This window comes from Lepidochelys kempii, chromosome 7, assembly GCF_965140285.1.
Source record: "Lepidochelys kempii isolate rLepKem1 chromosome 7, rLepKem1.hap1, whole genome shotgun sequence".
Lineage (NCBI taxonomy): Eukaryota > Metazoa > Chordata > Testudines > Cheloniidae > Lepidochelys > Lepidochelys kempii.
Genome location: NC_136386.1, coordinates 38,030,270 through 38,046,070, shown reverse-complemented (window position 1 = coordinate 38,046,070; position 15,801 = coordinate 38,030,270). Strand labels below are relative to the sequence as shown.

Sequence of the window (15,801 nt, the reverse complement as noted above, 5' to 3'; positions counted from 1 at the left end):
CTGCAGGAGAAGGGATACATTGATTCTGCTCTCCTACAAAGTTCCTAAACTCATTTAGCATCTAGATGCTCTTGCACTGAATAAGGCAGGCCTCTTTATATTTAATTTACTCTTAAACTACCAAGGTGTGGTGCAGCCCTATTTCTTTTTGAATGTAGAGACACCTATTAAAAGTTTGTCATTGCGTCAAATAAACCCACTATACATGTTCCAGTGCTGGTTTTCAAATCCTTATAACTCAGCCAAATCAAAACCAATTTTCACTGGGATACAGCATAATAGCTCTATTGCCCAAGGGCTATTTCCCTGCCAAATTACAGCCTTCTGCACCCACTCACTTTGGCAATAGCCAGACAATCCCAACGTCACAAATACATATAAGTATGATACTTTTATATATAGATCAAGCATTAGTACAATCTGATTCTAATCCATGGAGTCACAGGGGACAGTGCTTTGGAGGATAGCCAGTCCTATCTTCAACCTCTGCCCCCTAAAATTCTAGGGAACACATTTCAAGCAAAACGCATCTATACATTTCTGTGGAGTGGGAGAAAGTGGTACAGAAGCAGCATTCCACCCATTCCAGACCAATGGGATTATCTGACCACTAAAGGGATACTCTGGCCAAAATTGCTAGCTCATGCTTTTTTAATATATATCATTATGCAACTAGTGCACCTCTCATTACATACACAACTGGAATGTCACTAGCTTAGAGAGGGCTTTCTTGGGTAAAGCTTGGTGGTTTTTATAAATATATAAACAAATCAATCTTATTTGAAAATGGGAGGTTCCACAAATAGGCAATTCAAGACTTGACCTTTTTAGTAACATTACAATCCCCCTGTCTTTTGGGTATTCAGTTTCAAATGTAAGTGCAGAAAAAGTAATCAGACATGATATGAGAGTTTTATTCCATGGGAATTGGCATGTGCCCCCAAAGGGCATTCATTACCATCTTAATTACTTCACCTCTGAGGTATTCAGAGCCATATCAAGCACTGTATACACACACACACACACATGCACTAATTAGATATTAGACCAGCCATTTTCTCTCTTTGGCCCCAGGCATCCAAGCAATGGGCTGTTTTGGGACATTTATATAAGTTATCTGGAATTCCATAGCCCTGGTTCCAGACCGGTCTGGACTACTATTGGATGGGTTTGAGACCCAAAAGTTTGGTGTACAAAATCTTGTTTGTGCTAAGAGAAATAAACTGGCAACAGATTTAGCCTGGTGGCAAGGATATGAATATTAGGAGGGAAGAATAGCTCTTCAAGACAGATGTCTTCCCTGTGGGTTTCTGCTCACAGGAATTAGATTTTCCACAAGGAGTTAGAATGCTTGCAGTTGCATTAGCAGCACAATGCCTTAGAAAGGTGGGAAGTAACAGGCTGTAGTTGATTTGCCAGCAACTGCAGCTTTAAGAGAAGCCTAGATTTTTTTAGAAGATTTGGCTCAAGAAAGCAACCAAGTATGGAGTTAGAAGACTGTGGATTCCCAGCCTGTTTTAAATGTCAAAGGCAGGCTCCTGAAAAGGAACAGATTACTGCAGTTCACTGAAAACCCCAAGAGTCAAATTTCTCAAGTTAGGAATATAGGGTGAATTAGGCTTTTTGGGGTCAGCCTGGGTGGGTTGGCAAACATAATTTAGCCATGTGATTGGCCTGGAGAGTGGGTGAGGTTCCCAAGCACCAGGTGATATTTGGTGAAGAAAGGACGTGTGGGTGGAAGAACCAGGACAGCAGCAGTCAGTGAATAGAGTGAAGCAATTATAACATCAGTAGGAAAGTATGCAGGGCTTCTCAAACTTCAGAACTGCCAAGGTAGGGCATGCATCAGAGAAACTTGAGTGAGGGGGAAATGCTAGCAAGTTTTCTGGAAAGCTTCATTTAAGATAAAGGCATTTCCTCATAGATGGGGAGATATATAGGGAGGTGGACTGCAGAAATACTGGTGGTGTTGTGACAATGGAGTTGGATATGATCTGTGATTAAACCAAAGACCCTGACAACATGTAAACAAATTGCAGCCCTACTTTAGCCTACAGGTATGGAGGTGACTAAGGACCTACAGATATTCTGTTTAGAATTCATAGCTAGTTTTACATATTAAATTACCAGATCCCGTTTTCTTTTCCTTTAAGTAAAAGACTGGATTGTTCTTATACACACAACCCCTTACTTTAGGTTAAAAAATAAATCCATCTCCCTCACGGCTTTCTTCTGCCAGTGTGTGAGCAGACAGTGCTCCTCTTCTCCCTCCCTTAACCTCTCCCTCCCCCATACCCTCTCACGCTCTCTCTCCCTAAAAGAAGGATAATACCTGCAGGCATGTCTAACATAGAGCAATTTGTTTGGGTTTCAGTTCTCTAACAGGAATTACATGATTGGTTTCATTCACTCCTCCAGAAACAACTATTGGAGGCCTGTGCCCACCCACCACAGAACTCCACAGATAGAGGGGATGTAAACCCCAGAGATCCCTGCCTCAAGGGCATAGAATGGGGAATAGTCTTCTCCATTGCAGCATTCTATCCTGCTTCCACAGGAACTGCACCATCCATTTGGGGTTTTGCATATGGTGAGGAGGCAGATAACATTCCCCTACCAATGCCACAGAAAACATGCATCGTCTCCACACAGTGTGGAGCACTACATGTCCTGATAGCACACAGAGGAAGGTGTGAGCTGCATCAGCATTGCACTGGAACAATATGGAGGAAACTCCTCTAGGTGAACCTTCCAGAGTCTCCAGTTCCCTGTGCAGGTTTCCCAGCTATCACAGGAAAGACTGACATTGCTCCAGTGAGATACAATGCAAATATCAATACACTTACCATATCATCACAGTTGTGTAGGGCAGATTGGACTTTCATGTGTAGTTCTGGAGGTGAGAACTCTGACCCACTCGCGATCCAGGAGTTTTAAAGTGATCTTCCTAAGTGTGGGGATCCCTGTTTCTCCTTGTGAAATTCTCCTCTCCTTCCCAATCCCTGTATTAATGTTTACAGAAAACTGTATTATTGGATCAACTCCTCTTGTGACCAGCAGATTTTGGCCCATTCATATTATACATTGATTTTTAACCCCCCCTTCTTCTCATCTTGAAGTTTGTAATACTGAACAATTAGAGTGTCAGATCTGTCATGTCCCCTTTTATTTATGCAGCTAAATCCAACATAAAGCAACATTGCACAGCTGCTTAGGATAGAATACTGTTGCCTTGCAACACACAAAAATTACAATTTCTAGGTTCCCATGGAATTCCAATCATTAGTGGTAACATGTATTTTCAGTTTTAAGATCAAACACAAATCTTTCTGAAGAAAAGTAAGTTTTGCAAGGATTGTATGTTCATTCATTTTACGTTCACCCTTTAATAGATTCTAAGTTTTTTTCCTCTCTAGGCAGAAGGCAATAATTTCTTGTTCATTCTTAAAAAAGTAAAAATAAAGCACAAGTATTTTGTCCAGAGATTTAACATATTATATTTTGAAAAATATTAGCGATGGGCCCAAGACAAAGCTTGGATCCAGAGCCTATGTTCCCAGAGGGTGTTCTGTTCCAAAATTTTTGTTTAGGCCCATCTCTTCCTCTGGACAAGAATATGTTGAAAGCAATACTGCCAAATACATATCCTATTTTGAAAAGTTAACTATTACATGCTAGATGGGATAGAGTGAAGTAATTTTTTTTCCATTATGTTTTTGCTTCCCTCTTTCATTTCACTTAATGAAACAGCTAAAACTATAGTCAGTGTAACTTTGATACTCCAGCACCAGCAAAATTCCACTGTGTTTGTTTCTAAACTGCAGGGGAATGTCCTTGAGTTGTAACTGAAAAAGACTAAGTTCTTTCCTAACTTACATTCAGGTAACTATTGAAGTCCCCTTAGTATCTCATTGAACACACAGGTGTAAATTTGGCCCACTGGGCATAATCCTGCATGCATTAATTTCTGTGGGAGCAGGAGTGAGGCCACTTTATGAAATTATGTCAAAGCATTTATTCATGCGCTCAAAAATACAGGGAAAGGAATGAGGAAGGAAAAAGTTTTAAAATCTAAATTGAAAAAGTGATAACAGTCAGTGTGATAGAGATAAGGTTGTTCAAGATAGCAGGAATTGAAGGAAAAAGGCCTCACATGAGCTATGGTGAGGTTTTGGGAAGGCAGTCTTTGGAAGATAAGACACTCTCCTGCTCATAAAGAACAGAAGTACTTGTGGCACCTTAGAGACTAACAAATTTATTTGAGCATAAGCTTTCGTGGGCTACAGTACTCCTGTTCTTTTTGCGGATACAGACTAACACAGCTGCTACTCTGTCTCCTGCTCATGTTATACAGTGGTAACCTCATGCTGAAAAGGGAGAGGTTTTGGGGTTTTTTTTTTTTTAATTATCCCAAAGCTGAGTTCTTGTATGCCAGGATTCATGTGTCATGACTGGCAATAACTAAACTAGACTTGATTTTACCTGGAGAAAACTGAAGAGCACATTTTAAACCCCAAACTAAATTGAGAGCTTTCAGTGGAAACATCGGTAAACTCAGTGCAACTGTGCTGCTCTATTTTTATGTGTCTTCTTTTTTTGTATTTATCTTCCAGAGTGGATCACTTAAGGAACCAGAGCCAAACAAAATCCCACCTCAGCGACCACCACCTCAAGGTTGTTTACAGTATATTCTCGACTGTAATGGCGTTGCAGTAGGACCAAAACAAGTCCAGGCTACTTAAATAATTGACAATAAAAGCAGGGGTTAAAGCCAAAAACCAACCTTAAAAGCAAACATACCAGTTTATGTGCAGTTTTTGCATTGTTTCAGTGCTGACCTGGACTGTGTTTTTTCTATGCAGTGTCAACTATACTGTGTGGTTGTTTACCTGTTCATGTCTGTGCTTGTAATGCTTACCTATGTTTCTCTGTATAACTTGTGATTTCAGGGCTGTTGTCAACAGTGTACAAAGAATTGTGCCTCTACAGAGTCCAGTACGACTGTATATTATGGATGGTTAGACAGTATTTTTTAAGTATTATATATTGTGGGGTAAACAACAACCCAGGTTCAGTTTTAAATACTTTTGCTTAACTCTGTGAGTGTGTGCGTGTGATATTCGTAATTTTTTTTTGCATGACTGAAATCGATAGGTGATTCAGATAGACATTCTAAAAAATATAATTTAATGTATTTGTTGATTGAGGCTTTTTTTTAAATAATTTTATAAAGTCTGTTAATATTTGAATTTTATTTATAGGTAAGATGTAGAACTCTAGTGTTTCAGTGATTCCATAAAACAAGAGACTTCTTCCCAGGAACATTTAAATATCTTGTATTTTACATACTGGAGTTCATATTTTTAATCAATTCTGTATTAAATTATTAGCTACAAAGCTATGTAAATGGGCCACCTATGTGCAATATCTCATTGAAAATGTGAGTATTTAATGTATCTCAATTCAGTTAAGTAGTTTCTTTTGTTGTGGTTCTGAATTAGTCATCTGTGGTTTCTACAAAAACCTAAGACAAATGTTACCCCAAAATTCTTTACCTAGCTAAAAAGGTTAAGTTAATCTCATGGTATTTGGTGGGAAGTGTCTGCAGGATTATTGAGCCCCCTAAAATGTCTTGTTTGCTAAATATCGGGACTTCAGCTGGTATCATTCTGCATAGTTCCATTGACTTCAGTAGAGCTGGATTGATTTACACCAGCTAAGGCTCTGTCCCATTAACTATAACATGAAACAAATAGATAAGTAATTTACTTCATGTCAGTGCCACTATTTTCACTCAAATATCAGGATATACATTTAAAAATTCTATCCCAGAATTAACCACTAAACACGGTCTTATCTTTATTCATAACTCAAAATGCAAAAAGACCTGAGATGTTTGACTTTTGCCAGACTTTCTATAGCCATAATTGCTTATGACTTTCACATAACTAATTTACTCTTCAATATAACAAGCAATATCCAGGCAGGCCATCGAACTGTTATGAGAAATCTAGCCTAACACGACCTGCACTATTCTAGCATACTGTAAAACTTAGTTGTAAGCAAGGCACAGCACTGTATTTTGTCATTTAGACAAAGGCAAATAGTGGTCACTAGCTTAATACAAACAATATTGTTTTCCTTTAAAAAAATATTATGTTCTACTTTTAATTTTCCCTACAAACACTGAAAAAAAACCAACAACAACAAAAAAAACTTAGCATTGTGAGCTTTATTAATTGTAAAAACAGGCTGGCAAGATGAGAATTTATATATGCATTATTAGCTATTTAAATGTTAACGGTGAATGCTATTGTTTACTGCCGATCAGTAAATTACATGAAATTTTGCTTTAGTGATCTGTGTTTTTCTGAGTCAATGATCTTTGTGATGACGACATTGGCTATTTTTGTTGCGTATGGAGAAAATACACTTAAGATCAGGTTCACAAATTCTTACCTTCAGATATCATAGATGAGAATAAATCATACTGCCCTGGGGTGAAGAAATGAATCTGTTAACCGAGTGATTTTTATTTAAAGCGGTGGGTGTTGTTTTGCATGTAGTAGTGTGAGTAATCACAAGTGCTTTTCATGTGACATTTGTGAGTTGTGTGTGCAGAGTGCAAAGAAAAAAATTGCATTTCAGGTAGGACTTCAGCTTGTTGATTGTAAAAGTTAGAGGGGCACATACCTATTACTTCATACCACAGAGAAGCAGCAAGTCAAAATGTCTCTGCATGCAAGCATGCTTAGGTGCAAGTTTGTGAGTAACAGGGAACAGATGTTTACAGTGTAGGATTAATGTTCAGATTTTATTTATTTCTTTATTTGGTAAAAGTTTCTTTCATGATTGTTCCCTTTTTGTACAACCCAGCTGCAAGAAAGTGAGCAAATGCTGGAAGTGTGACTGCAGTATATCTTTTATGTGAAATATCTTGTACAGCTTAATGTGCAATAAAAGAAAGTTACATCTGTCTTCAGTGTAAAGTTTCTGGCATTCAAGCCACTATGTGTAAGTGGGAGGTGGAGGGGAATATTTGTTTTCCAGTACTGAGTGAAGGGAGGCTAATAAGTAAATGAGTATCGTTAAGATGTTGCAAGACTGTTACCACTTTTGAGGTTTCCTAAAAAAAGTCATAAAAATTTACAAAATGAAGTCCCATTCCCTAGTATTAAGTAGATGCTCCTTACCTTTCTACAACACAAAATATTGAATAATCCTAGTTGTGGTAAACTTTTTGAAGCACTAGTATGTTCGGTTCTTCCACGCACACAATATTATACAGTAAGTGGAAAACTAGCCATGACTATTTGTCTGTTTAAAAAGAAAGACAATGGCATATTGTGCTGATACCATTTCTTCCAGATATAGAAGCGTTTTCTTTTCTGAGGACTAATAAGAGGATGAGAGATCTTACACAGACATTAAATCTCTTTGTAAGAGGACTTAAATTCTGACATTTTCAAAACAGCTAGATCAATAGGCTTGCCTAATGTTCATGTCCATTTTGCAAAGATCCTGACTGAAAAATTATTTAATCAAATCTATCAAAAAGTTTTGTCTCTGGCTCTGCCTCCGCTTCCCTTTCATTCAGATGTGCTATATTAGCTATGTGACATGTGAGGGTAATGATTCTGCTGTAACTGCCAATTCATCAAAAGCCTCCCAGTGAAAACCACATGTAGACACCTGACACTACATACAGTGCAGTGCCTGCTGACTGAGATCTGACTGAGAACATTTTCAGTCAGGAAGCCTCAAAACCAACAGTCTGATGATACAGCATCTTTTCAAAAGCCTGCTGATCAGTTCTGTCATGGATTTCACAATTTAAGTTTCTGCCTCATATGCTATTCCCATACTTTTTATAATGCTGTTCTATTTGCCAGCTCATAGTCTAGTCAGTAAAAGCAAAAACTCAGACTCCTTGGTCACTAAGAATAAATTAGTGATGACTTTTTCAGGTCTCTCTGTATTCTTTTCTTAGATATTTCACTACAAAATCTAATAAATTACCAGAAGTCTCCAGTCAGTGTCATTTTAAAGTTATTTTACTGCTGTAAAGGTAACTGTAAATGGAATAATATAAGCAACTATGGAGATAATTTTAAAGCTTTGGCTCTTCAACAGTATTGTAGTAGCATCACATAAAAACAATAGATGAATCAGCTGTACTGGTGAATTATCAGAATATTCTGCTGTAGCTAAACCTCTCACTGAACCAGGCCAAATTTATCCTTGGGATGTTCGGCTAATTGGATCTCATAGTAAATTTAAGGCTGGAGTGGAAAGGTGCTATAAGGAATGTATCAGTTGTGGTAAATAGTACTGACTATACTAAGTTGGTGGTCTATATTAGCAGAATATTGTCTCAACACAGAATTTGACAGATTCCAGGATTATTTTTTAAGTGTTGGATATAAAATATAATATACGTTCTTTGATACTGTAACATTATGAAGTTTTTCTTGTACTGAACTTAGGGGGCCCAGTACAACCCCAAGGAACGCAATCACAAAGCCAGGAGCCATTGCAACCACAGCGCATGTTCCCCCTGGGGCAGTCAGCAAAGCCCTCAACTTCCCAGCCACAACGTCCACCTGGCCCTACAACTCAACAACCACGTGCGCGGGGTCAAGGTATTTCCAGCGCCAGGTTATCAGTGGAAGTGGAGCCAGAGCCACAACCTGCTCCACAGCAGAAACCTCAGTCTCATCCACAGCTTAAGTAAGATATTTGTTTCTCTCCTTCCCCTGCCATAAAATTGTATTTTGTTTCCATAACAGTAGCTTGGGTGCCTGTCTAATACATAGCAGCAAAGCAGAACGTGCTTTTGACTGTAAAAAGAGGTCAATTCAGAGAGTCATACCCACATCCTAAATGCTGTAAAAGCAGAATTTCATATGATACCTGCACATTTTCAGCTCAAACCAGGGTTGGTTTGACGAGGCATCATCCTCTCTTTTTTTTCTCCTTTTTTATGTCACTGACTCATGATTTGCATGCACTGTGAGTAAAGCTGCACAGAAAAAAAGGAAGTCTTATCTGTTTAAACTTTTAACCTTGCAATCACTCAGACAAGAAAAGATTTCAGTTTCAAAAGGCCTATATGAAAAATAATCCAAATTAACATGCTACACAGATGCAATACTTAGTTAGATGGGTTTCTTTGCAATACTGTTTCTTTCAAGGTTATACACTGCTGCTTGAACATACAGTACAGGTAACTCAAACAAACCATCTCCCTTGTATACTGCAGTTAAAGTATAAGTACCAGTACAATAAACGGTGTGCACTAAACACAGAGAAGGATCCTTGGATTCCACACCTCACGGTAGGAGGATACTCCAGACCAACAGTGAGCAGGAAGTGGCATAGTATGCAATTGCCGCTATCTCCAGCCAACCCCGTCCTGACACTGATGGATCCTCTGTCCCACAGATCTCCCTCCTCACGGCTTGACCCAAGGGAAGGGGAGAAGAAAAGAGCAGCAGCAAAGAGTCTTGTTCTTCCAATGCTTGCAGTGTGCATGACACACACATACTGCTAGCAGGAATGGGAGGGATGTCCTAACATTCCAATGGATCTTCCAATATTATATATTCCAATAGTATAGTCTTAATTGGATAAACAAAGAGACTAGATCAATTTTTGTATTACACAGTAAATCTGTATGAGAGACCAGTTCCCTTTTTCTAGCCCCTAATATGCTAAAACTAATGTGAACAAATCTCCTCTCCGCACCTATAATCAGACTTTGCTAAGAATCTCCCCCACAATGAGTGAGCTGGACTTGTTAAGCACATGAGACTCAGTGGGGGCAATAGTGACCCAAAAAATGGGACAAGTGTGGCTGTTTCTGGAAGAATTTTGTTTCTGTCCCATAGCATGTTGTATATCACTATTCTTGTTCTGTGATCTTATGTCCTGAGATAAATTAATCCATTCTTTAAGTGTACACAAGAGAATGTGAATGACTATTTTCCCCATCCCAGAAACTGTCTGAAACCTAACTAAGATTTTCCTGACATTCTTTTTAAATAGTTATTATATACACATGATTTTCTAACCCTCCCCATTAATTTGTACCTCTGCTCCCAATTTACATCTAAATAGATTTATAGTTTTCTTTTCCAAGATACATCCAGTTTTCTCTCATCAAATATAACTTTTAAAAGGCAATTAGTTTTTAGTTGGCAACATTTCAAAACTAGAGCTAGAGTATGGCATTAACCCTGTCAGGGGTAAAATTAGTTTATGCAACTTTCCAAGAAGCAACTTTACTCCAAACAGATTTCAGTACATAAATAAAATGCCTTGCCTTTGGGATTAACTGTACTATAGATATTTGTATGTGCGTACTTTGTAGTCACTCACAAAGTGTTGCCTAACATGTGCATGCAGGTTATTAATCTGTGAATAAATATTTAATTAGGCCATTTATTTTGTGTTACTAATCAAGTCAATTGCTGCTTCGCCTCCTGCACTCCACCTTTCATTAGTGCAAACACAAATGTTTATCCATCATTAATTCATCTATAATGTATTAAAAGACTGAAATACATGTAGCACTGCTTGTTGTAAAGGTGGATAAACTGCAAGCCCCAGAGTATGAGCCAATATGAACTCGAGAAGTGTGTTGCTGCTGTATCACAGCCAAATCTCAATCTCCTACTGAATTCTATTTGAGATCTGATAAGATAAACACTTGACAGAGTTCATTTCATTCCCAAAAAGTTAATTATCTTTACTAATTAAGCAATGGATACTTTTTTGAAAGGCTTACATATTTAGGGTATTTTAGATAGATAGACGATACGATGTTTTGCTTTAAATTTAAGCCACCCTTTTTAAAAGTTATTCCACTTGAAGTTCTATGAATTGGACACAGTTTTAAACTTCAAACTTTATCCTTCATGTATGCAAAAGTATATTTTATTCACTATTTCACAGATACTTATGCTATAGTTAATGTTAACACTACTACAAAAAAAACAGCAGACACTAGAATCTCAGAGTTACTAAGACCTCAAGAATGGAGGTTGTTCATAACTCTAAACAGTTCGTAACTCTGAACAAAACATTATGGTTGTTCTTTCTAACATTTACAACTGAACATTGATTTAATACCACTTTGAAACTTTACTATGCAGGGGGAAAATGCTTCTTTTAACCATCTTAATTTAAATAAAACAAACACAGAAACAGTTTCCTTACCTTGTCAAAAAAAATTTAAACTTTCCCTTTATCTTTTTAGTAGTTTATATTTAACACAATTCTGTACTGTATTTGCATTTTTTGGAGGAAGGGGGGTCATGTGCTGCTCCCTGATTGCGTACTTCTTGTTCCAAATTAGGTGTGTGGTTGACCAGTCAGTTGTCCATAACTCTGAGGTTCTACTGATAACTGCTTGCAGTAAATACACAAGCACTGACAGATTGTTGTTGTTTTTTTAAATCAAGTGCATTCACAAAATAAAAGTTTCATTAAGTCACACTTAAGGATTAAACATCCAATAAATCTCCCTAGCCTCTGTTTGTCAGAGGGTGGAAGAGAGATCACTTGATCATTACCTGTTAGGTTCGCTCCCTCTGGGGCACCTGGCATTGGCCACTGTTGGCAGACAGGATACTGGGCTGGATGGACCTTTGGTCTGACCTAGTATGGCCATTCTTATGTTCTTATCAGAAGAGATTACAATTTTAGGGCTCAATTCTTCAAATGTATTGACATGCCTCTTCTCCTTGTGTCAATAAATATTTGCACCCTTAAGGAACATAATTGTGCCTTATTGATACTCATCTTGAATTCAAGTTTCCCTGGCTTTGAATTTGACTTCATAGGCCCAATTCTTCTTCACTCCAGTTGTATGCACTAGGAGCTACTGAAATTAATGGGGTTACTGTTGGGGGGAATAAAATGTGAAACAGAGGGGAATCAAGCTCAATATTCCTCTCATTTCTATTTTATTGGTGATTTAGTATCCTTTCGATTCATACAATAATATAAGCTGTTTTATTATTAAGCAACCTGTTCTATTAAGTATAAGTGGTGTAGCCTACTTCTCAAACTAAAGTATAGAGAGAAAGTGCTGTATTCATCAGTTCTATATGCTGTACTTGACTCTGTTTGTCTCTGCTTGTCCATCTTTGTTTGAACATGTAAGTTGTTTTCCATCCCATAAATGCTTTTCCTTTTTACACAGCATATAGTTTGTATGGATATAGTATATGTACATGGAAGCTGACTAACAATATGAACATACCAACCATGTTGCTTTTGTCTTACAGCAAATCACAGTCTTTGACAAATGCCTTCAGTTTCACAGAATCATCCTTCTTTCGATCATCTGTGAACGAGGATGAAGCAAAAGCTGAAACCATCCGAAACTTGAGGAAGTCCTTTGCTAGCCTTTTTTCTGATTAGCCATTTGAAGATCAGTTTCATGCAGTTGCATATGGCTTATAGACTAGAACCTACAGTGAATATTATTTAGTGTTTATATCCCTGTGACCCATCCTCCATTACTGTTCCAAGCAATATGTTAATCTTTAAAAAGGTCTATGATGAGATACAATTCAGGTACACTGTATAAAAATCTATATAATATGAGAGGAAAAGCTATATTAGTAGTAGTACAAAATGCTTCATTTTATGGTCCTTGTCAATTGTAACATTGTGGCCTTACTATGACTGCACTATATTATCCTATTGGATACTCCTCTGTGGAATTGTTGTCATAAAGCATTGTGTTATGGGTTTCCCCTTGTTTTTCCCATCTCCAGTGCTTTGCAATGCATGTTTATGTTATGAGTGAATGTTTTGTGCTGCAAGGATACAGTCTTAACCTGACTTGTTCTTGCCTCAGATTGTTATGAGGCAATTCGCATTAGTGTTTCTTGTTGTCAAGCCACTTTACTGTTGTGAAAAATTAAAGCAGTTTTCTTCCTCCTTTGACAACCTTTCCGTCAACCAACTATAGAGTTCTGATATATTTGCTGAGCATTATCACTAGGCTAAAACAGTGATGTCATAAATAGAGTATGTGTATGCACTATTGTATCCTTATATGTCTGCTGAACATTTATTTCCTATTGTTAATTTAATAGTGATCTCTGAGTTGTAAAGTAACATGCATGACCTAATAATGTTACCAATATTTTTTGTGTACCCCTTCTAATAAATGCAAAGCCCTGTGCTTGGTAAAGAGAAGCTTTGAAGAAGACTGATTTCAACAATTAGGTGTACCGTGTTTTGACTTTGGTTGTCCATCTGTGTTTGTAAAATATTTGGACACCTAGGTCATTGCCATCAGAAACTAACATGCCACATTATCAGTTAACCATGAACCAAGAGAAACGTAATGTGGTAAATTTACAACTCACAGGAATGGAGCTTAGTTTTTCTAAGAGATTATACATATTGAAAATATTGCTCTGACTTGCTATAACAGAAGTGGTCCTACATATTGGGATCACAGCAGCATTTTTAAATGTTCAAGTCAATCTGAAGCAGATTAAAGCATGTCTAAATGAGCACTAGTCCAAGTTAACACTGTGCTCCTCTCTAAAACAAGTTACATACAACAGAGTGTTCCTTGGCAGGGAAAATTTGTGTTTCCTTTCCCTTGTTTGTCCTGATGTCATGTTAACACTTAAGAAGGGAAATAAGTGGCAGATGGTTTCCTTTTTTTTTCCAGAAAAAAAGGTATTTGCTTCCAGATCCTCAAGCTCCTATTTTTTCACGCTCATATAAAATTAGGCTTACTACCACATGGGTTAGAATCAGCAAAAAGATTCAGACAGATTTAGATATGCCTGGCCAAAGGTATATCCCATCCCCAGCATAGCCCCACTTACTCCAGTTACATCACGGAAGGAGGTGGCTCACCATGCACATATTTAGGGAACTGAAGTTATAAAGTTATCACAAGGTATATATATATAAAAGTAAAGTAACAACAGATCCTATCTAGCTCCTTGCTTACTTGTGACCTGGGAGAGTAGAAGAAGAAGAACAAACCACTGCAGTGCTAGTTTGATTAGTCTGAGTAAACTGTGTGTTATACTCAGAGCTCTCTGCAGCTGCGTTGGCCAAAAACTGACTGGTAAGATGCTCTATACTTCTTTAGCAAAGATTATTAGTTACCACACTTACTCTGTGTGTATACCAGCATCTTCCTAAATGATTTACATTTGGCCTCTTAGTGTCATTGGCAATTAAATTATTAATGAAAAGAAGGGTTTCTTAAAAATTATAGATCTGAGGAGTGTTCTAACATCTACTATTGAATGTACACAGAAAGCAATAAATACGGGATTTTTAGAGGGTTGTTTTGTTTTTTTTAAAGCTCCACATCACCCTCAAATGAGGGTGGTAGCTAGAATCTACTTAAATAGATTTGTTCTAGACTTCAATTAGTATTACCCAGTGATGTGGGTTCACATCAGATTGGCTCTCACTTCTGTTCTAGACTTAGAAAAAAACATAATAAAAGTGTGAATTTAAAAACAGAAAAAAAACATATATGCATCAGCTACATCCTCCAGATGCCAAAACTTAACAGGTGCAGCTTGAGGGACCATTGTCCCTCAAGCTGCCTTCATACAGCTGAGGGACCTTTGTCAGGCTAAAGTCAGGTAGGCAGCGGGTGAAGAAAATGGAAAAGTGTCTGCTAACCTGCAGAGAAAGAATAGTAAAAAGACTTAAAAATATATAATCAAGATTTAAACCTATTATTTGTCCAGTACCCGAAATGTGACAGGCACTTACACAAATAAAATAGACAAGGTTCACATTCTTGTGCATCCTTCCTTGAAATACAATTCATTTTTCTAAAGAAAATGGAGTATAATATCAGCCCAAGAAGATATAAGCTGTTTTGTTCATTATTTGTATTATGATACCATGTAAAGGCCCTGTCATAAATATAAAGGGAAGGGTAAACCCCTTTAAAATCCCTCCTGGCCAGAGGAAAAATCCTCTCACCTCTAAAGGGTTAAGAAGCTAAAGGTAACCTCGCTGGCACCTGACCAAAATGACCAATGAGGAGACAAGATACTTTCAAAAGCTGGGAGGAGGGAGAGAAACAAAGGGTCTCTCTCTGTTGGTATGCTGCTTTTGTCAGGGATAGAACAGGAATGGAGTCTTAGAACTTTTAGTAAGTAGTCTAGCTAGGTATGCGTTAGATTATGATTCCTTTAAATGGCTGAGAAAAGAATTGTGCTGAATAGAGTGACTATTTCTGTCTGTGTGTCTTTTTTGTAACTTAAGGTTTTGCCTAGAGGGGTTCTCTATGTTTTGAATCTAATTACCCTGTAAGGTACCTACCATCCTGATTTTACAGGGGTGATTCCTTTACTCCTATTTACTTCTAGTTCTATTAAAAGTCTTCTTGTAAGAAAACTGAATGCTTTTTCATTGTTCTCAGATCCAAGGGTTTGGGTCTGTGGTCACCTATGCAAATTGGTGAGGATTTTTACCAAACCTTTCCCAGGAAGTGGGGTGCAAGGGTTGGGAGGATTTGGGGGGGAAAGATGTATCCAAACTACGTTTCTCAGTAAACCCAGTTAGCGTTTGGTGGTGGCAGTGGTTATTCCAAGGACAAAAGATAAAATTAATTTGTACCTTGGGGAAGTTTTAACCTAAGCTGGTAAAAGTAAGCTTAGGAGGTTTTCATGCAGGTCCCCACATCTGTACCCTAGAGTTCAGAGTGGGGGAGGAACCTTGAGAGGCCCCAACAGAGATCAGGGCCCATTTTGCTGTACGTACATCTAGTAAGAGACAGTCCTTACTTTG

At 37.8% G+C, this 15,801-nt stretch overlaps 1 protein-coding gene across 7 annotated transcripts in view; it reads left to right on the top strand.

The window, feature by feature from the left end:
- Nucleotides 1-15,408, top strand: part of SYN2 (synapsin II) — a 434,891-nt gene extending 419,483 nt beyond the window's left edge. For 6 of the 7 annotated variants that reach the window (XM_073352278.2, XM_073352279.2, XM_073352281.2 and 3 more), the window contains 3 exons: nucleotides 4,614-4,674; nucleotides 8,487-8,730; nucleotides 12,294-15,408. In XM_073352278.2, coding sequence (XP_073208379.1) covers nucleotides 4,614-4,674; nucleotides 8,487-8,730; nucleotides 12,294-12,429 — 441 coding nt within the window. In that variant the 3' untranslated portion in view covers nucleotides 12,430-15,408. Of the gene's footprint in view, nucleotides 1-4,613; nucleotides 4,675-5,390; nucleotides 5,441-8,486; nucleotides 8,731-12,293 lie in introns of all 7 variants that reach the window. The other variant, XM_073352280.2, reaches the window with a different exon arrangement.
- Nucleotides 15,409-15,801: the final 393 nt, after the last annotated feature.